The 24,704-nt window shown below is 36.8% G+C and overlaps 1 protein-coding gene across 7 annotated transcripts in view; it reads right to left on the bottom strand.

Moving 5' to 3' along the window:
- Nucleotides 1–421: 421 nt before the first annotated feature.
- TNNT3 (troponin T3, fast skeletal type) overlaps nucleotides 422–24,704 on the bottom strand; it is a 60,256-nt gene continuing 35,973 nt past the window's right edge. For 6 of the 7 annotated variants that reach the window (XM_044059097.1, XM_044059098.1, XM_044059099.1 and 3 more), the window contains 9 exons: nucleotides 20,927–20,945; nucleotides 19,868–19,913; nucleotides 18,392–18,508; nucleotides 17,007–17,084; nucleotides 16,701–16,811; nucleotides 12,720–12,829; nucleotides 10,407–10,497; nucleotides 4,680–4,719; nucleotides 422–749 (listed from right to left, as the gene is read on the bottom strand). In XM_044059097.1, coding sequence (XP_043915032.1) covers nucleotides 547–749; nucleotides 4,680–4,719; nucleotides 10,407–10,497; nucleotides 12,720–12,829; nucleotides 16,701–16,811; nucleotides 17,007–17,084; nucleotides 18,392–18,508; nucleotides 19,868–19,913; nucleotides 20,927–20,945 — 815 coding nt within the window. In that variant the 3' untranslated portion in view covers nucleotides 422–546. Of the gene's footprint in view, nucleotides 750–4,679; nucleotides 4,720–8,820; nucleotides 8,862–10,406; nucleotides 10,498–12,719; nucleotides 12,830–16,700; nucleotides 16,812–17,006; nucleotides 17,085–18,391; nucleotides 18,509–19,867; nucleotides 19,914–20,926; nucleotides 20,946–24,704 lie in introns of all 7 variants that reach the window. The other variant, XM_044059104.1, reaches the window with a different exon arrangement.

The raw sequence follows: 24,704 nt of genomic DNA, 5'->3' as shown, positions 1-24,704 counted from the left end.
TTTCAGCACTCTGTCTGCAGATATCTTCTTTAAATTAGTTTTCCAAAGATTAATTTCCTATTTTAGCTGTTTTGTTTTTCTTTTTAATTCAGACCACCAGATCTAATGGTGTAATGCTTCACAAAGTGGTAATAATTCAAACTGAAAGGTTGTCTCCTGCATAAAAGTGGGGAAAGTTCAACATTTGCCATGTTTCAGCAATTACATACACTTCTTTCTAAAGGGCTGATATAGTGCATATTTTTTACTGTGAGAATGAAAATCCAGTTGTTAGAATTTGTTACTTTTTTGCGAGTGCTGCTGGAGAAGAACCCACAGACATCTCAATAACAGAAAAAAAAGCAATCTGTAGAATTCCATTTTTGAGCATAATTTCTTTCTTTTAGTAGGAAATAAATAAAGTCTATGGCCAGTAATATAATGAAGGTGCATAATGTATGTCATACTTTATTTACAAAAATGAGAATCATACAACAGTTCCCAAAGGAGATGAGTATAGTTGCACTCTGATAATAAATAATGGAAATGAATGGCAACGGGTATGGATTAAGGCATGGTTCTGAGTTGTTTCCATAATACAGGTCTCTCTTTATTCCTTTGGCCTACTGGAGTCCATGACAGTATCTTATAAAGCAGAGGAAGACGATGCAGTTGAATGGAGGGACGCTGCTTAGAGTGCGAGCCTTCAGTGATCGCTTTACTTCCAGCGACCACCGACTTTGCCCTTGGTGCCACCTGCCTTCTTGCTGCTGTAGTACAAAAAATAAGAAAATTGTGTTAGTTGTGGTACAGAAATTGTATTCTTCAAATTCATACCTCCATTTGTTCTAATTTGTGTGCATCGCAGGGATAGGGTGTGCAATGTGCTGATTTAAATTAGCAAGTTTGTTCTTCTCTTCTGCTCCATTCCTTATTGTATCTTTATGTGAAATGTAAAGAATAGTGACATATTCTTTATGAAACTGGGTTATAAAAATATTTTAAATATTAATATTCTCTACACATGCCAGATTCTACCCAAAGTGAGGGAAAAGAGGTTTTATATGTTTATTTAATATGCTCTACTACTATATAGTTTCTCAGTATGGAATGCAACACATATTAGTTTAGATATTTGTTACCATGCACATTGTTTACTTATTTATTTGTTAGTATGATGGCCTAAGTAGTTGAATAAATAGAGGTAATGCACAGCATGCATTATTTTAACGATAATATACAGCTAAATTAAATATTTAGTGTGATGACTTCCAGAGTTTGCCAAGGGTAATAATGACAAACTTAGTTGAGACTCATCACGTGTACTTGAGAAAAGGATAAATAAATCAAAACCTTTTACTCTACAGAGTAATATGCTTTATCTTCATTCCAGGTCAATGCTTAGTGGCAAATGTTATCTTTTTTGGCAGTGATTCATGTTACAGTCATGTGATGATGGAATAATGTCTGAGTGCAGTCTGCAAAATGAGGGGAATGTGGGCAAACGACATCCAATCATGCATCACAGTGTAACTGCTTGAAAAGAAGTAAAGTTGCTCCATATTATTATACTAAATGGTACCAGGCTACATAATGGAGAAAGGTATGCTCTGCAGTTAGACTGTCATGTCTAACAGCATCAGGGTTTCAGTATTAATTTGGAGCATGACAATGTATGCATGCATAATAGTAAGTGATAGGAAGAAAAGAAGCAAAACAAACTCAGATCTTTCAATATAGCCACATAAATACAGCACATGCTACTTCAGTGAACACCCAGAACACTAATATGCATTTGGTACCTTCTGAACCAGAACCAGTGCCAACACATGCAAAATAGATACATATACAACACAAAACATTCCCGACTCTTTTCCTGAACAAAACAAAAAGAAGGTTATTTAACATGTTTAGCCTACTGACATATATTTCTTTTTTTTTTATTCTTTCTAGCCTATGGATATTTTAGTCCTAAATTTGAACAATAGTTCTGCAGTCTAAACATATTATACTTTTAATCCTGGAGCTAGCAGGGGAATAAAATGCTACATGGATTGTAGTGAAATTCTGGGTGTATGCATGTACATGTCTGTATTGCTTTAAAAAACTCACATAATGTAACCTTATGCATTTTACAGAGCTACAGTATTACTGAATCTTTTCAGATTATGGAGACCATTTTTTGAGGAAGTACAAACTGAAACATGTAGTTATGACAATATTATATACCTTGAATAATATAATGACTAGCTGTTAACATAATGTCTATCACATCTGAACTTTTATTGCAATAGATCATTTTTAGTTTCACTTTTGCTGTTCAGGCAGACTCAGTACCTTAACTGCAGAAACCTCAAAGGAAGTAAATAGCAGGGCATCCTACAAGCAATGTACAATCTTAGAAAGCACAGCAGTGAAAATAAAACTAGCATTTCAACACTAGATTTTAAATGAAGATGTTTAGGGTGAGGAAGTGTTAGAATGCAATATTTGTCAGCAGATGGCTGGTGTTCAAAATGTTCATGATCTTTTACATCTGTATTAATCATAGTTATTACTGATTCATCTGTGAACTACATAATCAGCTCAGAACATCTACTGTATATAAACTGTTTTATCATTCAAAGTTTAATAAAGTTCTTCTTTTGTTATTCAAATTATTAATTGATAATTTGATACCAGCATTAATATGTTCTGTTTCTGTAGTGATATAAGATGACATCATCAGTGTGTGCCTAAACATCATGTGTGTGTGTGTGTGTGTGTGTGTGTGTGTGTGTGTGTGTGTGTGTGTGTGTGTGTGTGTGTGTACACACACACACACACACACACACACACACACACACACACACACGCATTGATGAATAAATATGTATGAAAGGTCTATGAAATGATGACTAAGATCAAATTGCTATATTTTATTTGATATCACATGCAAATGACATGCAGTTTAAGTAATTGAGTCGCACAGAAGTGCATGCATACTTAAATACACAGAAACATGCAACACTTACCTGTCATTGGCTCCCTGAGTTCTAGCTGTTAGGACTGTTAGGTTAATGCTGTAATCTAAACAATGGGACCCACAGACCCATTGTATAAATGCAGTAAGTGCTCAAGGGATGTGATTTAAAACAAATTTAATAGGCTTTGTAGGTGTGTTTGTACTTTGCCTGGGAATTTGTGCTTAGGTGTACCCCCCACTCATTTACAGTGTATCCCATTCACATCCCGTTGTGCCTTATTGCTTTTGTGCTTTGGAGAGAGGTCAAAATATAGATGAACAACAAAGACAATGTTTCTTAATTAAGATAATCACACCACAGATGCACTTCCTTTTTACAGCCATCAACATCTGTCTACAGCACAAATTAAGTATATACAGATAGGGGCATTTTCAGTTTCTCTCCAAAGCACAGACAATGTAAAACAAAATATAAACAATAGTTATGCGTTATATTTCAGAAACCATAATTTTACTAAACTAACCTGTTTGTCACAACTGACTTCATTAGGTATGCTTTTGTTAAAGTTAAGAAAATGTCATCATTCAGGTTTAGTTTCTTTTTAATCAAATCTGTGTTACAAACACTAGTGACTATGACATGCAAAGGGGAAAACTCATTTCTGTTAATTAAGGTCTTATTTTGAGAATGCATTAACACTTTGCATGGTAGATGAGCTTTGGGAAAATGTATGATCAGAAGTGTGGGGGGATTTGATTAGAGGACAATCAAAAGACTGGTTACATAGGCATATATAAAATGTTCTTTTAGTCTTGTTATAGACCCCGTGATCTCTGCAAAACCATCCTGACTTTAGAACATTTATCTACATAACTGCAAATCATTTTCCAAATGAAAGCAATGCTTAATTCCTTTTATTTATTTTTCAGAATTGAAGACAGGCATAGTAATTATGATGATAATAATAATAATAATAATAATAGCAACAGATGTGCAAATATTTTATTATTTTGTGTTATGAACTTTGTTTTCTGGGAACCTGTCCCTCCTTAATATATAGTTTAGATTTAACTTTTGTACACTTTAGACATTATATATTTCTTAGTTTATACTTAAATGTTACATCTGTTGAAACTTGTATAAGAACCTAGAAAAGACATTCATGGGATTTTTTTTTTTTTAGAATTTATGGTGAATAGATTGCAGACTGTATTTAAGGCGACTATAGGGTAAACTCAGTTGCAACTGATTATGCAGACATAAAATATACATATAGTTTTGACCGCATCCCTTTGTTTTACATCTTGACAACAGGCTATTAATTTGTTGGTATTAAACACAACTGCATTTTGCAGTAAAGTAAACAGATAACTAAGCAGTACAGTTTTAACTATTTTATAAGCCTGTTTTGATACCCTGTAAAACTTGATAACATTATCATATCCCACTAAAGCATTTACACTGAAATGTGCTTAATTTAAATTACATCTTATAGTCAGCCGTTAATGTGACCTAATTGAGGTCACAGCTGCTGTTTGCTTTATGTTACCTGTCTCGACACATTCCAGGTACCTCTTAAGTTTGCAGTTGTACAGAGATCACTGACTATTAATTCTAAGAGTGTGTAAGACATGTGCATTTAAAAGAAATCTCATGACACAGGTGACTTGTCATGCTAATGATATGCAAATGGACAATGTTATGGGAGTTGTAGATATAGACTGCAATACTTACTGCTTTGGAGTTCATCAATGCGGTTCCTAGCTGTAGTAATCTGTGAACAACACATAATTCTTTTTTAATAAGATTGTCCTTCCACAGGATGAGAGTATGGATACCTTTCGTCATATTACCTTATCAAGGCCACAGTTCCTTTATTGACCCACAATACAACATTGATCATTGGAAACAAAAGTATGAGATGATAACAAATGGCACAAAAGCAGGCTATACCTTCAAATTTCCACCTTCACTTATTTTGCCTTTTATGAACTGCCCAAATCCTATTATGAGCATTTGCACAAAAAATAAAATGTAATTCTCCCACAGAAAAGCACTTTTAAAATGTATTAAATATAACAAATTTTCTGTGAAGGAGCCTATCTTTGAAGTGGCTCACAAAGGCCATATATATATTGTTGAAAGGCTCTACTCCTGTGTCATTTTCCCAAGAATCAGAGCAGTGCTCAGTGCTCATGAAGCTTGGAAGTCTTTGCCTTGTTGGCAATTCTTGTACAATTTACAGGTCAGGTTAGTATTGGGGAAGACTTCAGTAATATCGGACATAGAAGCAGAAACCTTAATGCAATTAGAATCAGATGTCAAGTTTTGCTTTCTTTGTTGTGCTTGGTCTGTTGTTCAGACCACCCAGGCCACTATACATCTGCTTGATATGACAGAATTCCTATTTTAAGGTAATGTCAAGAATTATAATTAGTTTTCAATGGACACAAGGAGGTAGCACCTGCATAATTCCAGATTGCATATAAAGAAATACTACAAGCTATACAATGTATTTTAAACACACACATGGTTGCTGTACTATGAGCATATTATACTGCCTACGACATAATATCATAAGCAGTTTTCTTAGACAACTCAGACCAATACTCTGAGGGTGTAGAAGCACCATTTGAACATTAATATTAACATTGCAAAGAGAAAAATTGGACATATTGGAACATAATTTAATAATGGGGAAAGAAGGCAAACTTTTTTGTAATGGTGTTGATCGTCAAATGACAGTACTGAACTGCACTTAAGTTTATAGCTTGAAAAAAATATATATGCATACACACACACACACACATATATATATATATATATATATATATATATATATATATATATATATATATATATATGGTTTCACTTCATAATCTCGAATTACTGAAATCCGAATTTCAGTAACCCGAGACTATAAAGTTGAACCATTCACAATACCAAAATCCACAATCCCGAATCACACAATCACGAACATACATACACCATACATCATATAACACACACACACCATTCCACCCACAGCACACAAACCACACAACACTACACTACATATAAGCAGGGGGGCAAGCCCCCCTGCACCCCCATGTGGGGGGCAAGCCCCAAACACCCCCCCTACTTATATATACCAACTCCTAGGTCACACATAACATAAAAAAAAAACTCACACCACGCCATCCTCCACTCACTCGCACACAAATACACGTCACACATACACAAACTCCAACAAATCCAACACTCACACTTACACCTCCCTACCCTTACCCACACATCATACAATGTACAAAAACACACACAAAAATTCACTCACCTGCAATCTCAGGCACCATAACACGACACGCGACATACTGGAAATGCATAAGCATGGATTTGAGATATTCATATTTGCTCTTATGCACTTTCGGCATTCTAGTTTTCACCTTCATGGCCTTGAGTTACTGAAATTCAGGATTTCAGTAATTCGAGATTATGAAGTGTAACTATATATATATATATATATATATATATATATATATATATATACACACATATATACAGGTCCCCTTCAGAGGATCAAAATCGCAGAACATTGAACCTCTGATCATCGAGGACCAGAGGATCGAAGTTCTGCAATATCAAACCCAAAAGAAAAAAAAATAGAACATGAAAACTTATTATTTCACATTTTTGGAGGGGGGGAAGCCCCCCTGCACCCCACACACACCCTGCTACTTAAATATACCAATTCTGAGATCACACTTTAGTGAACAGAATGGCAAAGTTCTCGTTCTGTACTGTACGGTGATCTCCATTCACAGGGTTCGATATTGCAGGACTTCGATCCTCTGGTCCTCGATGAACAGAGGTTCAATGTTCTGCAATTTCAATCCTTTGAAGGGGACCCATATATGTATATACATAAGTGAAAGCTTTCTAGCTATTACATTTCCTGCACTTTAAGTGGACCACAAGTACAGAATGAATGTATGTGTGTACAATGACCCTGAGATAATATTAGCCACCTAGACAACTTACCGTTTACAATCTTTAAGACCAATCACCCTATAGTTTTAGATTTCTGATTGCTTGATTGGCTTTCCACAAACTCTTGGGGTGAGATCCATTAAGCCAAGACAAAGTGCGTACTGAGGACAACAGAAGAAGCATAAACCAGTTTATACTTACTTGTAAGATTAGCTATATTTTCTAACCACAGACCTGAAGGGGAAAGACCTTACTGTGTTTCACAGACTGACCAGAATTTGTGACTGTCACTTACCTTTTTTGATATACATGAAGCCAGCTGTAAGGGCAGCATGTCAAAATCAGTTCAAGTTCTTTGTCGTAAAAGACAGAGAAGTATTAAAATAATGATCAGTTCTGCACACTGACATATCCGAAGCTGTACCAAGCTGGCAGAACCTGAAGGTGCCTTACTAGTGTTACCCATTGAAATTCCCTGAAAAAATATTGTAGTAGGGATCCAAGAACTCAAGATGGTATAACTGTATGATGTAGAAAGCACTAAGACCTATGGTTATTTCAGAAATGTTTAGTCGTGGTTGTTTCAGAATGTATAAATTAAATTAGTAATGCATTTATTCCTGTTCTTGGGCATTGTCTGACAGTTTGTTCACATACAGCAGTAGTTTCATCTGTTTGGTAGATGAGCTTTTTTTTCATTGTGTTGCTGTTAAAATGGTACTAGGGCTGCACTCAGCCTTATTGTTTAATTTGTGGAGCTGTGTCTTCTGGGTAATCTGGGGAAAATGTGGGACTTACTAGACAAAAAAAAATGATAAATAGATAAATAATTTAATAAATCCAAGTTTTACTTCTGTCAAGGTTGATACAGGATGCAATTGTCCAAATTTTAAAATGTCTGTTGGGTATGATGACAGTAATATGTATGACAGTAAATATTTGCGTTTTCCTGTACAATATATTTCTTTTAATGTCTTTTTCTCAATAACAATTTCTGAATTGTGAGTGTAAGGTTAAAGATTAATTATATTTTTATCAGATCCCTGGATTAGAAGGCTAGGCACACATGACTTCCTACTACATTTTGCTTTCTTCCTTCATTTTTGCTCATTATATGTGACATGTGATCTACAGTATTCTTACATTTATAAGCAGGAATCAACGTGTGTCATGATGTAATATGTTTCCTGTAAATTACACACACACGCACGCACACACACGCGCGCACACACACACACATATCCACTTGTACACACGCATGTACTTATGCACACACCATCTTCCTCTATTTATTCTTACTCTTCAGGCTGCAGATATATACTGAAATATTTGAATTATAAAACTGTATTTTATGTCTTTAAAGAAAAGGCTGATGAGTGTGCCAAAAGAAATGTTTCTTGGCTATTGTAGCATAAACTGGGTCCATCAACAGTGATGGACCATTTTATTCAAATCTATTAGCATAAAATAAGGAAAATCAGCTGAATTTGACAAAATAGATTGTTAATGGCCCTTCTCAGACTGTATATATTCCAGCTGTATGAAACTGTATGTGTTGGAGAAAAGGCTTTGACATATCCTGAATTCTTAATAAAAAGTCAGTTATCTGTAAACCTTTAGCAAGGAAACTTAATATTTTTTGGATCGCATTCAACCATCTCTCTCACCAGTCAGCTTTGCAGTACTGATCAGAACACATGCTAAATAATGATTATTCTAAAATCAATACATTTTGCCATGTCAACGTGCCATCTGTGCAGACACTGAGCATTATTTTAAGAACTGAGAGGTTATTTACTGATGAGCTGACCTGCTGCCCCCACGTACAGCCACCCAAAAGCTTGGCATGCAGGTGCACGAGGCCCTTGAAGGGCAGACCTGTAACCTGAGCAACTGCTTTTCTACTTACTACTTGGACAGTTCTTCAAATCTCTTTTGAAGTGTAACAATCTAAGAGAAATTAGAGCAAAACATGTTTTCAATGGATTTGAAACAAAAAAAGTCAGTTCAGCTTCTATATGGGAAGGGACATAAGTGGCATAGCTGTTTACACAATTTCACAGCCTCATCCAGTGAATGTTTTTAACCCTGTGTTAAGTAAACTAAAGAAAAACAACACAGTTACTTTTCCTTTGTAGCTGTTGAAAGCACTTGGCAGATGTTGTACTTGTTCATGCTTTACAGTTATGTGAGAACTTCAGACAACATGTGGCTACATGAATATGAAAATGAAACTTAGTATATTACCACCAGCTCTCAGCAAGAAACTCTTGCTGTTACTCTGAAAACAACAGTAAGAAGCACAAATGGCAGGGTGGGAGACATGACTGGGGCCTACTCAGTCAGTGAGACCTGGTATAATGAATAGTTCTGGAAATGTGTTGCTACTGAAATACGTAGTGGCAATTTAGAAATGAAGGTGTATGAGTAGCTTTGGGGGAACATTAACATTTATCTTAAACAACCAAAGCCCATTATAATGATGGAAAGACTATGTCTGGCCACCAGGAAACAAGGTTCATCTCAGTAAGTAATTGAGTCTGTTTACAAGATGGCTAAATTTAAAGACATTGGCGGCATTTGGACAGTTCTTATTTTGTGGTTGGAACTAACCTACGTATACACACTGTGAAATCTGGGGAGGAGTGCAATAATATCTACAAGGAATTCAATTTCCAGATAACAAAAGCCATATCAAAGAAAATGTTTATAGTTTATGACTTATCACTGTACACGTGCTTTAACACTACAGTAGGATAAGGATGGCAATAAATCTTCAACCATGCACACGTGAAGGAGGGGAAGAAACTTTTTTTGCTTGATAAATGACAATATAGCTTGACACAACATCCACACCCACAGCTAAGAACTACCAGATGAGGCTCAGTGTTCATCTAACACATAGATATGATCATTGATAAGGCTGAACAGGGGCAGTGGGTCCAGGCATTCATAGAAGTGTCCTAACATACTCATTGTTTTGCTCATGTATATTGTTTCTTGTCATGGATGCTGAAATAACAAAACAGGGGTGACTATTCTGATCATACGAGATGACTTCTCAGTGTTTTTAGATTTCCATAGCCAATATAATTGCAGATCATGCATCTTTATAGGAAATGTTCAATTTCTCATAACATTTTTGTACATTTAGTGGCAGAACTGTTGTATTTAATGTTCTTTTATTTCCTGAATGACCTGTTTTGCTTAATCATATAGCTGAAGAAATAATCTTTCCATTAATAACTATATCTTTCAGAAGTAACAGTCACATTAATAAAAACATTTTAAACCATCTTACTCAAGCCGTGAAATGATGAAGCAAAAATCAAATAATTTTGTGTAGCCTGTCTGCACACACAGTTGTACATTAATGTTAGTGAAATTTATCACATAACCGGACAATTCTTCATTTGTAGAATATTAATTTCTTAATGTCTTTTGTACATAGATGTTCCATTCCACAATGTTTTAAATAAATAGGATTATACGTACCTCATATTTCTGCCTCTTCAGTTTCTCACTCATATCAAACTTCTCAGACTCCATCTGGTACAGCCAGTCCCAGAGTTCCTTGGCTTTTTCCCTAGAACAGAAATAATTATACAACTCAACTTGGATTCAATATGCCTAGGTCAATTTATCTACTTCACTGGTGGAGATGTTTCACACAGTTTCATGGCTGGAGAACTAAGACCTACAGCACTAATGTGGCCATCCAGCACAAACTATTCATTATATGCCATGTTGTTACACACATCTCTCACACACACACACACACACACACACACACACACACACACACACACACACACACACAATATACATATTTATGGCAGACAAAAAACATATTAACACTTGAAAGCTATGAGAAGCGATGTGGTATTTGGTCTGAGAACACATTTAACATTCTTGACATTCTAAGGATTGTATGACATTTCCTTGAAATGTCATAAACTCGAACCACAAATTGTTGATCCCAAATGGTATGTCTTGTATACATCAAGAAAGAAAAAAATCTATTTTTGCAGAAGGGCAAGCCCCCTTGAGTTATGAACCTTTCATTCAGTAGCTTTTTTGATGAACATGGGAAAAGCCAGTACAGCTGACTGAATGTTACCATCTTTTCCTGAGGTAGATCACATATATTTATATAAATAAAATGTTTTTTTTTTATTTTCAGTGTATACATAATCAACCATTTGAATTCAATCAGTTGTAGTTTGAGTTCATAACATTTTGAAGAATCACCATAAACCCACTGTAATTATGTTTAACATGGTGTTAATATTAAAGTTTGTGTCTAATTTTAATTATCCGTCTCTCTGTTATATAGTCAACAACAAAAGGTGCAATTAAAAATGTATTATTTCAGACGACTCCATCTAGGATACACTATGCCTTAAAATAGGTAGTCATGCATATAGTACCTCCTTATAGTTGTTTAACTGCAGTGTTTTATGGTTGCATTGTGCTCATTACTTAACAATAAACTAATCTAAAGTCACTGATGAGGAGGCACAGGTTGGAAAATTATATTTCAAGAGAGGTATTATAGAGGAACTTTGGTATTTCTTCCTGGTATACTATTAGAAAAGTAAAAAGAAATCATAACAGTAAAACTTCCTTTCAAGGCTTCTTCTTCTGGCTTTTCCTGGTTAGGGGTCGCCAAAGCAGATCACATGTCCACTCATGATTGGTAGTGGAGTTTTATGGTGTCGAGTTGCCAGCCCGCCGCCCAACCTTCTACAGAAGGCACACACACACGCACTCACACCTAGGGCCAATTTAGAGTGTCCAGTCCACCTACAGCATGTCTTTGTGATGTGGGAGGAAACAGGAGCACCTGGAGGAAACCCACGTGATCACAGGGAGGGCATGCAGACTCCGCACAGAAGGCACCCCAGCCGAGGATCGAACCAGGGAACCTCTTGTTGTGAGGTGACAATGCTAACCGCTGCACCACTGTGGTTACCCAAAGTTCTATTCAAGGCTAAGGACATAAATTAAGGGACCATAGCATAAAAAAATATCAATTTATGTGGCAGAACCCTACAAAGAGAGAGAGAGACAGACCGACCAAACAGCCTCGTCATTTTTTTTTGTTTCTTGTAGCATGTAGGCTGAAGAATTCAGTCCCCTGATATATCCATTAAGAGTCATAAATCTGAGCCTCCTTGTCTCAAACCAGAACTGCAGCTCCTAGGGAAATAGTTTTGCTGTTATCAAAGTAGCTGATGTTGGGAATATATTTAACAAAATCTGATAGTATATTATAACTTCAGTAGTTGTATATATCAGAAGGATGTTGTGACTGAGCTAGGTTGTATTGAGTTAATATAAAACCAGTGCTTCTCATGTCACCAGTACCTAATGCTTGGCATAGAAACTAGCCCATGTGCAGAAAAATAACATGCGTCCTGTGCGTCTTCCATTCCCTGTATTAAACCCTAGATATTCTGGTCTTCTACAAATGTATTAATGTCTAGGACATTTATTAAGTTTTGCTAGTTCTCTCTTAGATCACAGAAGTAAAAAAGGAAAATATTAGCTCTCATTTGGGGATTAAAACCCAATACCATCTCTTTTTGTAAGGTACCCAATTCCACAGAAAAATTATTATTGTGCTTGTAACCCCTTCATTGTTTATTGTTTCTATAGTCAAACTGCATCTGAAAGTTTTTATCACATATATGTGACTGTTAAGAGAATTATAACAATAGCTGATGACATTAAACAGTGTCACTAGGCAGCTGTGGAATCTCCTAGAAGGAAGACTCATTTGAAATGCAGCAGGTAAGAATGTACCTCAACTTGTCTTCATTCAGATGGTCGATGTTAAGAGGCTTGCGTCGTTCTGCCAAGATCTTCTTCTTCACTTCCCTGGCAGTCTGTTTTTTGCCTCTCTTCTGGTCAGCCTGTTATAAGAGAAAAATATCTAGTTACTGCATTTTGTTGTTAAAGACAAAGCTGACTGCAATTCCGGCAAAACTTTCATGCAAATGTTGCTTGTAGCAGATAGCTGCATAGGTTTGATTTTCAAGCTTATGATCTTCTATTGTTTTTCAAAAAGTGTGCTTGCCTTAACCCTATGTTGATATTTTGGGTTTACAGTATAGTAGTCACTATTGATGCTACAACTCCTGCATATATTTATGGAAAACGATGTTAAGCCATTGCAAAACTGATTAAAAAGTTGTTTTCTGGCTCTGCTTGGTAAATTGCCCTTTGCTGTAATATTTACAAAAAAGCTTTCCACAGTACAGAAGATTATTTATAAAAATATGTTACTTCTCTTCTGCACTGTATATTAGGTAGTAGTGTCTGCTCAATATTTTCTGTTGTTTTCATTTCATGACCAGATTTCTATTTTTCATTCTACTATATAAAATGGACATATATTAAAGGAACATTTACTAATATTCCATTAAAAAACATATGAAGTATTTGCAGTGAGTGCTTTTGATCTACTAAATATGGAAAAAGTGATGTAATTCTCCAAAGTGATATGGTTCATAGGTAAGCACTAGGCAGTCACTTTGCAAACCATTCCAAGCATAGCCAAAACCCCCTCTTCAAAAGTTCCCTCTAGACACGAGGAGGGCAAGACAAGATAGATGGGGAAGAATTTGAGGCTGCCTATTCAGTTACCTAGGTTTACCTTGAAGGTTGCAAATGTGCTACTCTGCTTGACATGTAATGGAAGTTTGTTCCAAAGGTGAGGGTTACATTGGGATATGAAAAGATCACACCAACATGTCTTATTTATCTGCTGATTAAGGATGTTATGTGATCCTATCTCGCCTACATTCTGACTGATGGGTTCGGAGCCGATCCCTCAGCTCCAACTCGGCACGCTTATGCCAAAGAGCGAAGTCTCTTATTGGCTGAGCTTACTATATCCCAGGATGCACCACTACCAGTCCCCCAGATCTCATTTGAAGCTAACTAGCAAAGATGTGGTCTCGAGCTGGCTGAGCTAAGTAGTGTCTTTTCACTAACTTTTCTGTCAGAAATTTGCTAATTCTTTAACAAAAAGCTGTTTTAACGGCTACTCTGTGCTGTTGTGTGTGTTTTGAAAACTTTTTGTGGAAAATTTGTGTGTGATTGGTGTTTGTTCTGGCTACAGGCCCCCTTGTTCTGTAGGGCCTTCCCTGTCAGTCAATTCCTTTTGAACCTTTAGGGGTTCTCGGATTCCCTTATATATTCACTGTTGTATGTCTTCAGTTGGCCTTAATTTAATTGCTGGCTGTCTTTCTTAAAGGCAAGTTAATCCTTGTAGTGTCAGTCTTTTCAAAAGAGTTTTTTGTCTGTGAGAGAGTTACTCAATTCTACTTATAATGTCTCAGGCGCCTAGGCCTTCGGGCTTTAAGAAGTGCACTAAATGTAGTTTTAAAATGTCTATCACGGATGACCACTCTCTCTGTGTATATTGTTTGGGCGCCAAACATTTGCAGGAGTCCTGCAGCGTGTGTCACGCTTTTTCCTCGAGGGTCCTCCAAGAGAGGAAAAATAAGCTTATATTGAAAGGCCTTATAAAACCCTCTTTTGAAGAAGCTTTAGCATCCTCTCCTTCTCCTGCTAAAAAGAAAAGGGCGGCTCCGACCAGTCCGTCGGACCCGACCGCCAAAAGACATAGACAGGCTTCTCCTTCGGCTCCAAGGACTTCGGAGCCGAGGGCGGAACGGTCTGCCTCGATGCCTCCAGTCTCGACTCCTCTGGCTTCGGAGCCGATGGCTGGGGCATCGAGAGGCGGGTCACCTTCATCGGCTCCACTGATCTCGGAGCCGATGAAGGTTGTCCGCTCAGACACTCCCTCCTCGGCGCCTAAGTCCTCCTCGGTACCGATGTAAACTGGCTTGTGCATTCCTTCGGCGCAGATAGTTATCGAGTCGCCTCGGAGCCGGTCCCCTAGCCCCTTGGGGCCGTTGGAGAGGCCAACTCGAACCCGTTCAGTCTCCTCTAGGTTATCGAGGATGTCAGATTCGGACATAGACAGGGTGCTCCAAAGACTGTTCCAGTCCCCAGTCTTTCAAAAATTTGTTTCGGCTCCGACCCAATTGGCTTCAGAGCCAATAGCCCATTCCATTGCCATTCCTCCTCCGACCGCTTCGGCTCCGTCGGAGCAGGTGCTGTTGGAGCCGTTGGAGATCCTAGGGTCGGCTCCGACCCTTACTCCAACCCCGGCCTTCGGGTCCGAGTTTGGCACGCGGACTTCTTCGGCCGGACCCGGGGGTGACGTTTCGGGACCAATGCTGTCGGTTCCGAGCCTCCCTCTCAGTGCTTCGGCTGCAGGACTTCCGTCTGCTATCGTGGCTCTGGGGACCGGACACTCCCAGGATTCTGGGGGTCCAGCTTTCAGAGCTATGAGGAGTGCCTTGGCCAAGTCTTCTTCGGCCATCTCTATGGCTTTACCGGCACCTTCCCTGGGCGTGGAGACTGGGTCTTTGGCAGTTCCCCTGTCCCTAGGCAGCGGAGCCCCGGGGCCTGAGGTTACCCCCACTGGGGGTTCCCCTCCTCCTGAGGGTTCTTTGGAGTTGTCTTCGGAGGAGCCCCCAAGGAAGAGATTGTGCAACAGGAAGCACGTGGACTCCCCTGAGTCTCTTACATCGGACACTGATCTTGATGATGCGGAGGGGTCCCCAAAGTCTAGAAACTAGATCTGGGGGACTGGTAGTGGTGCATCCTGGGATATAGTAAGCTCAGCCAATAAGAGACTTCGCTCTTTGGCATAAGCGTGCCGAGTCGGAGCCGAGGGATCGGCTCCGAACCCATCAGTCAGAATGTAGGCGAGATGGATCCCAAACATCTGAAGTTATGGTGAGTACATAACTAAAAGTTTACTTCTCTTAAACATGTATTTGAGATACAGTTTCTTCTGTGAATGAATATGTGTTCAATGAGGGTTGGATCTTTCATGGCTTGAAAGGCTAAACACAGATCTCCGCTGAGGAGTGAGTATGAGACTGAGGACAGGCAGAGAGCTGCCAGTTTCTCCTGATAACTAAGATTTTTTGAAACTGATCATTTTAATTATAAATGAAGTAGAGTTATATGTTTAGATATGGCCTGCCCATTTACCCTTTTCGATTGCATGGAGTCCCATGTAAGTTATTAATATTAAATTTGAGGAAATGGGATCAGTACTCTACCAGGTTAACAAATTTAAAATAAAAATAAAAGAAAATAAAAATAAATGTGTTTTGTTGGGGTAACAATATTTTTTTTATTACAAAGGCTTCTCATGCAAGAAGATGTACTAAAATAAATAAACTACTCACAGCAGGAAGATCTATAGCAGTAAATGGGGTCTGAAGAATATATACTGAATAAAACATAATGGAATATATACTGAATAAAACACAATGTAAAGAAACTCATGAATTTTCTGCATGAATGCCAAATAATGTGTGTTAAGGTGAGGCAGCTTTGATAGTTTCTGTACACTTCAAGGGTGCTTTCAGTTCTTTCAGCTTCATCAGATGTAGGTATCTACTTAAAAAAGCAGTGATATGCTAGCATAGCACAGCTGGATAGGTCTTAGGAAGCTTGAGTTACAATGTACTGCATATATCAGAATTAGGCTTCATCAGAATTAACAGCAGAAGTCATGATTTTTAAAATGCTCTTTTTTCAACCATGAAAAAATATATTATTAGTTGATTTCAAGATTTCAGTGATTCCATCATTCCTAATTTGCACTATGTTCAAAATGTCATTATAAGCAAAACTCACCACAAATGAGCAGTTTGCATACCTTGATAAGCATCGTACATGGTCATTGCCTACCTTGGCCAAGTAACTGCTAGCAGCTCCCATGGAAGACAAAGCCTTCTTCTTTTTGGCATCATCGTCAGCTCTTCTCTTCAGATCTTCTTCTTCCCTCCTTACTTTCTCTTCCTATAAAAATGAAAGAGTACAGGCAAATTATTTTATTATTTATTTAAATGCTATTAAACAAGTAATCTCATTAAGATTCCTTCACCACTCGATTGAAACAAAAACATCTTAGGCATTAGAGGGACCCCCCTCCTTGCAGGGTATGAAGTAGGTGGGCAGGGACAATAAATATAATAGTAATAAAATCAGACATACAGCCAATCTAGTTTGTCGCTCCTTCTCTTTCTCAGCTCGGATCCTCTGCTGGTCAGCCCTTTCAGATCTACGCTTTTCCTGTCAAGAAAACAAGAACAAAGCATTATTGTCACACAAAAACTACACAGCAGGACTTTTACTACAGCTGTAGAATAAAGTTTCTTTTCAAATATAAATATGAATAGTGAGATAATACATTTACAAATTGATTCTGCTAGGCCTTACATTGGAAGCAAAGTTTCATCATAATAGAAACATGATAGAGATGACCATTTAATCAATCAATATTATTATCTTTGAAATGTTTGTTCAGTTTCACTGTACCCATGTAAGGTGTCTATTTCAAGGGATGTCATGAACCCTTGAGAGGTTAACTGAATCTCATTGCATGTGTGTCTTTGGTCTCTTTGTAACTTATACCTACTAAATTTGGTGGGTATGTGACTCAAAACCTGCTCAGCCTGGGTTTGGCATGTGTAGGTATAACTATGTGCAGTAAAATATAAAGAACAGTGATAGCCCTAGTTCAAGAGAAAGATGTATACTAAAATTGAGTGTAGCATCAATGTCTGATGATACTACCACACCCTAAAGAACTACTTATCAAGTAAAGTTACTACTGTAAAGTCATAAGTAACATTCACTTTGTATCTGTTTTCTGCGAAAAGTAGAACATTTGGGCATTTTTGTGTTTGCCATATGATTGTGGAAACCAGTGTATAAGAAATAAACACACTTTTTATGGTGCTGAAATCACTTTTCCTACAGTCTAGATGAAAACTGAATGTGGTACTCGGAATACATTTTTTTCAGACTGTTATTAATGCACAAGTTTGTTAGTAGTGGATATTAAGTAGGCTGTGTTCTACTGACTTAGATGAAGTACCATTTCCTTAGTATAACTAAACCCCAAAACATAGTTCTCAACTTCATAGATGAAGACTCAAGGACAAAGCCAAAATAATCAAGCACAAAGGCCCAAAATCAGGGACAAATTTTAAATATTGCTCTAACTGACTTAGATAGTTAATAGAACAAATTTTGCATCGACATGCTTTCTCTAAAGAATAACAAGTATAAAACTACAATGTTTGGCATTATTGACGGACTACAATCCTCTTGGACTTATCAGGAAATTAAAAGGTTTATGTGGGACAGTGCAAAAATTTAAAGCAAAATAAAGAACATTCTGCAAAATCAGGGACAATTGAGATTGGTGCCTCAGACTCAGCTATACAAATAAATAAACATTTTTGATATCTTCTTTGATTTTATTAATGCTAAGCTGTACGCTAAATTATTATTCCTGAAATGATTGTTAAGTCAGATCATATTGTGACTAGGCCAAACTGCTTTAAAGCAAAGAACCTGTTATGTATACGTACAATCCTGTCTTTTAAAGCAACAAGCTCCTCCTCTTCCTGCTTCCTGTGTTCAAAGTGAGCATCAATCAGGGCCTGCAGCTCAAGAAGGTCCTTGTTCTGACGTTTCTTGTGGATGTCCTTTGGAAAGAAAGAGATGAAGGAACATTTCAGACACTTTCATGGTTTCCTTCTGTTTTGTTTTTATGAAATTGTACTTTGTAGTTTTCCAAGAGAAATAAACAGTTTCCAGTACTCCTATCCAAATTTCAAATATAGACTATGAATCAAGCAGTATAATGACTGGTTTCGCACTGCTATAAGGGTTTCTTCACTGATGGTTTTGACCCATCTCTATCCTTATACAAACATCTTAATGATTTGCTATAAGAAATATAACTTGCCACTAAATAATAATGAAAAGTGTGACATTTCTAAAGGTTTTAAAACAATATGACATAACAGAAACAAAATTCTGCAAAAGCATGCCTTAATTTTAAAAATAAAATGTAAGTAAGTCCTTTGGATTGCTGTAAGCCCATGATAAGTACTGACAATTTTTGCTTTCTTGATTGTCTGCTTCTTCCCTACCTCCCTGCAGCTGACAGCTGCCACCAGCTCTCCTCCTAATTTACTGGGCTTAACAGACCAACCTTAACCTGCTTTGGTCTCAACCTGACTAATGTTTGTGGCGAGTGACGATATTGAGGCTATTGCTGCACCATCACGTTGTTGCTAAGGAGCATGCCCTGACCTCTGACATCTCATAATATGCCTTGCAGGCTCTATTACTATGCTCAGGATGTGCATGACTGCTTTTGCACATGCATAACCTCCAGACTGATCAGTTTACTGACTGCAGCACGGAAGTTGGAAGGCTCCTAATGTGGCTATTGCAGTGAACCAAAGTGGCCTTCCTTCCCCACGGATGGTTGAGCCAACATCAGCCACTCACTCCCATGCTGCCCACCTGATTGCTCCATCATTAGTGTCACTAGTCAAGCATGAGTCATCTGCTGCACAGTTAGGGTTTTATCCCTCTACACCTCTGGGGCTGAGGCAATAACAAACAACTTTTGATACAACGAAAATAAATTGCATACCAGAAAGTATGTGAATAAATAATTTCAGTGCTATTGGTCCACTTTTGAAACAGGCATGGGAATTCAACTTTTTTTTTCAAATTGAAAACTGGTATTCTCCATTCATAAGTATGTGCATATGTGTATTGAACATGTATCCCTAAACATATTGATTTTTAACTGATGGCACAGTGTAATCTTGGAACATTAAAACAACAGAAAGAAATTTACCATGGAAACTGCCCATTTCTTACTAAGCAAAAATGTATCGTCTCCAAATTTTTAAATGTCATGTTGAAACGTATTTCCATGTCTGTGATTAAAAGGTTTAGATCACATTTCTGTGCAAAGAACTAAGCCACTGTTTGCTTATAATTGTCAAGCTACAAAGACCAAGGAAAATGTCGGTTAAACATACATCAAAGTCGACTTTTTCTCCCTCTGGAATTCTGGGGCCAGTAATCCTATAGACAAAAAAAAAAAAAAAGAGAGACAGAAGTGATGAATGTAGTTTGCATAAAACTAACATAAGTGCTAAGATCCATAGTGGGATTTTTTTTTCCATATTCAGAATTGTTGTTTGTAACATTAAGTTTCTTAAAATCAAAAGAATCAAAATGGATTCAGGGAAGGAAATGTAATGAGAATAATATAAAACGTGCACAGATTACTACTTGTTCATTCTATTTCCAAAGTGTAAACTTGATCTGGAAATGTTTTAGTGTATCCAGAAATGTGTGAAGCATATTACTTACCACTGTGTCTTGAGAACAGACAGCTCTGAAGTTGCTAGGGAGGTATTCCATCCATATATTTTTTTTCAAAGCTAGAACCTGTGTATTCTACTGGTAATGTTAATATGTCAATGTGGATCTGTTGTCTGCATATCTGTCACTGCACTAAAGGGACCCTGATATGACAATATGATATAGACCTTTTAATCCATAGTGAATTTAATGAAATACACCGCATGGACACATGTCATTATAAAGAAAATATTCTTTAATCGAGCAGACATGCAAAAAGATGACAGTGGAATACATTCTGAAACTAAAAATGTGAGGAAGTATATTTTTGTTTTTATGGAAAGTAAAGGCCAGTAGTCAAAAGCAGTGTGGGGTCATAACATGATGTATGTCTTAATATAAAAAAAATGCTCATGGAAACCAAGGCAATTTGTGTAAAGATTGGTAAGCAATATCTTGGCTGAGTATATATAATGCTATATAGATTGTTTCCACAACTGACAATAAATAATATACTGAACTTTCCTTACAATCAGTACAGAGTGATGCTTCAATTAGGTATTAAAAAAATAAATGCGCATTTAAAAAAATTAACATGTATGAAGTCAAAAATAGCCCTAATATTTAACTGGCTGTCTTCTCTAACTGACACCTCAGAATTTGGTTTTGAGATTTTTGTAATATAACTATTATTACAAACACAAAGAGGCAATAACTGGTTTTATACTTACTTTGGTTTTGGCCTCTCCTCTGTTTTGTATCATTAGGAATAAAAGCAAAAGAAAACGTAAGAATAATCATTTAGTACAGTGTTTGGTAAAATAATGTTTTGTTAAGGCAAAAAAGTAAGAATAATCATTTAGTACAGTGTTTGGTAAATAATGTTTTGTTAAGGCACATTGCAAATGAAATCAGGTTATTACAATCATTATACCCTTATTTTAAAAAATTAGATTGATTCTAGTAGTTACACACCAAATATAATTTAGACTACTTCCAATAAGTTAGACTTTTTATTGTTATTAGATGGTATTAGGTTGTAAGAAGGGTTGGTAAGTATTATATGCACAACGTCCATTCCTACAGACACCATTCTAGGAGTGTACAGTCCTACATTTGAAGTTAAATACTACATTACCTCTGAAATAATACTGTTTAAAATACTACATTCCAGGATCTGCAGTCCACTGACTGATAATGCCCAGGGATCCCACATCACTCTCAATGAAGCTTTGCTCTTAATCTCAACAGCTGGATGTTAAGCATATAGTCAGAAATAACTGAAATGTTCATTTTTATTGTGAGTCATAAACAGTCTGTGGTTTTAATATAGGTGACTACTCAAAGTTCCTAATACGTGGAAAAGAAAAAAATGGAAATCCCAGTCGTTACGTATTCAAAATGGTGCCATTGAAATGTATATCTTCATACATTCCCATCACACAATGTCCTTAAAAGACTTCTGAGTAATTTGTTGACTGTATATACTGGGTCAGTGTGAATAGCATAATCCTTTTTACTGTGTTTATTGATGAATGTCTATGTTATGTGACAGACACACACATATACTATAGCACAACACTCATGTATTTAGTAACAGCACAGTACGTCTTCAGTAAATACATGAGACACATTATGGTCATATACACAAAGCACATATATGCATATTTGTTTCTGAGCATAGTTCCCCAAAAATTTAAAATATACAGATAATCCAAATATGCAGAATAAGCTTTCAAAATCAGGGCAGTGGGAAATTATGACTTTTTTTATTTCTTCTTTCTTTCTGGACATCATCTGGCAATAGTTTCACCTAAATTTCAAACTTAGAAACAGTACTTTGCAGCTTATTGACAGTATTCAGAATATGTAGGACTACAGAAATGTCAGGCAGAAAAAAAAAACACATAATAACTGAAAATATTTCTGAAGAGGAAAAAAGGAAATGTTATGGAATGTGGTGCTGAAAATGAACTGATTAAGGGAAAAAACACATTCATAAGGTAAATATAGTAAGCCACTGCATGTGTTAAACTATTACAGGTTATACTTAGCTGTCGAAAAATACTTTAGAGAAACACCATCCTTTAAATCCTAATTTTTTATTCACTAGATATTGCAGTATTACATCACTCCTTCTACAAAACAGATCATCAGCAAGTCAAAAGCAAGAACTTTACCTCTGATGTCAGGTCACATCATACATCTGTGAGTTCTATCCCCATTCCCAGCACTAAGGGAAATGTTTGTATAGTTGACATCAAACTACAAACAGGCTGTATGTAGACAAGGGATGCAAGGCTTCTGGGATGCCTTGTTCTGGAAGAGATGCTAAAACTAGGGCACTCTTTGCCTGTTTTAGTGGTAGAGCTGTTGCAAAAGGGAAGATTCCCTCAGTGCTGTGTCTGTATTTCCTATTAATTACCATGAAAGATCATTCTTGAAAAGTGATCATTAAGGGTGATGCACATGTATGTCCTGTTAGTATAATAAAATATATAACCCAGCTGGTTATTTAGCAAGAGATACAGAAACACATCCAGTGATGCAATTATAGCTGCAAACTTCAGTTGCCAGGAAAACTGATTTAATTTAGCCCACTCTCTAAATACATGCATTTCAGATGTTTCATTTTTTGGAAGTATCAGTGCTTGAAAGGGAAGTTACTAAATACATACTTGAATGGGCATTTTCTATGTATATGAGGCATGGTGACTTTTTGCTTATACAAATAAAAGCAGGTGTAGAGAATGCAATCCTTAAATACCCTGCCATCCATTTATGATTAGCGTCTACTGTTTGAGGAAAAAAAGTTAGTTTGGGGAAGTTTTGTGTCACCTTACTGATATGACAGCTTCAAATCTGTCATTCCAGTGGTCTTACACATTTGGTTAAATCTGAAGGAAAATCTAGTATCTTTTCAATGAAATGACTAACCTTTATGTCACAAAAATAGTTTAAATGTGATTCATGGAGTGTTTGTTTACCCAAACTTTAAAATATTTTGAACCTATCATTAATTTTAAGTATTTTCCATTTGAGAAAACAAGAAGTGAAAATGAGGACTCGGAATAAAAGCACAAATCTTCAGTCGTCATTTCTACTGATCTTTGCCTCCACAACTAGTTTTAAAGACATGTATGGCTTGGAGCAGAATATGATCACATATACAGCTAAGGGCAGTAACGTAAGGAATTGTGGGAGCCAAGCCTAAGAATCACACAAGCCTGAAGTAACAAATATTTTGGGAAGCTTTTCAACACATAGAGATACACTGTACTGTTTGCAGCTGGAGGGATGGCAGTACCAGGTATGAAGTTTCAGATTTTATTTTCCATTCTTGTTTACCAGTTTATTTAATAGACAGTATATTATATAATTAAAATGATGATGTTTCTCTAAAAATAATATGAGTATCAAGCTAAAGCTTCTTGTACTTAAAAGTTTATGATGTATAGTTTGCTCCATTTTCAGGTGTCTGGTAATTAATCACATTCATATTCTACAGATCCTGCTGTCCTTGAATTTAGTGAATTAAATTACAGCTGAAAAGTCTGCATCAGTGCCTACATTGTAATTGTAAAGTGCACACACAACTGCATGGAGGAATAGTTTTAAACCAAGAGGGTTCTTCGCCTTTTTTTTTTATTAGGTTTAGAATGTTAAACAAGTAATAACTATTACTTGTCAAAATGAGAGTTTTGGCTATATATTCAGTCATTTGAGCCTTTGTTTAAATCACTACTATCTGCAATTAATTGGAGCATCATTACCACTCCCATTTATGTACTTAATGTAGCTACATACAAATCCGTTCTTACTATATGCCACTTCCCCCAGAAGACAGTTATACTACCCATTATATAAGCAAGTGTTTCCAGACAGCTGTTTGTAAAAGGTCAGCAGTTCTTTGTGCCATGTCAATATAATGTCCCTTTCTTCCTGAAATAAATTCCACTGTAAAGTACTTTTAAGATGCATATATGCATTCCCTTCTAGATGTTTGCTTAAAGAATATGCATTTCATTATTGCAGCATTTCATCAGTAGATTTTTTAAAGCCCATGGCACCATTTTGTTTGCTTTCTTTATAGTGTATTGTCTTTCAAGGTACCTTATAGTGATGTGCACTGCAAAAATATGTGCAGCATCGTACTCTAGACTTGTATGAAATGACAAGATGCCAACATAACCTGCATTATTCTCCTATAAACTGTCTTTCGGCTTTTCCCGGTTAGGGGTCGCCACAGCGGAACTCCGGTTCGCTAATGATTGGCAGTAGATTTTTATGTGCTGGCTTGCCGGGCCTAATGATGACATCCTTGCTGTCCCCGATCATGTCCATTCTTCAGGTATGATGACATCCTTGCTGTCCTCTGATCATGTCCATTCTTCAGGTATGATGACATCCTTGCTGTCCTCTGATCATGTCCATTCTTCGTCTATGATGACATCCTTGTCGTCCCCAATCATGTCCATTCTTCAGGTATGATGACATCCTTGCCGTCCC

This window comes from Protopterus annectens, chromosome 17.part0 (genome assembly GCF_019279795.1).
Source record: "Protopterus annectens isolate FY-2018-M chromosome 17.part0, PAN1.0, whole genome shotgun sequence".
In the NCBI taxonomy this organism is placed as follows: Eukaryota; Metazoa; Chordata; order Ceratodontiformes; family Protopteridae; genus Protopterus; species Protopterus annectens.
The sequence above is the reverse complement of the archived record's forward strand: the minus strand, read 5'-3'. Positions and strand labels throughout refer to the sequence as shown.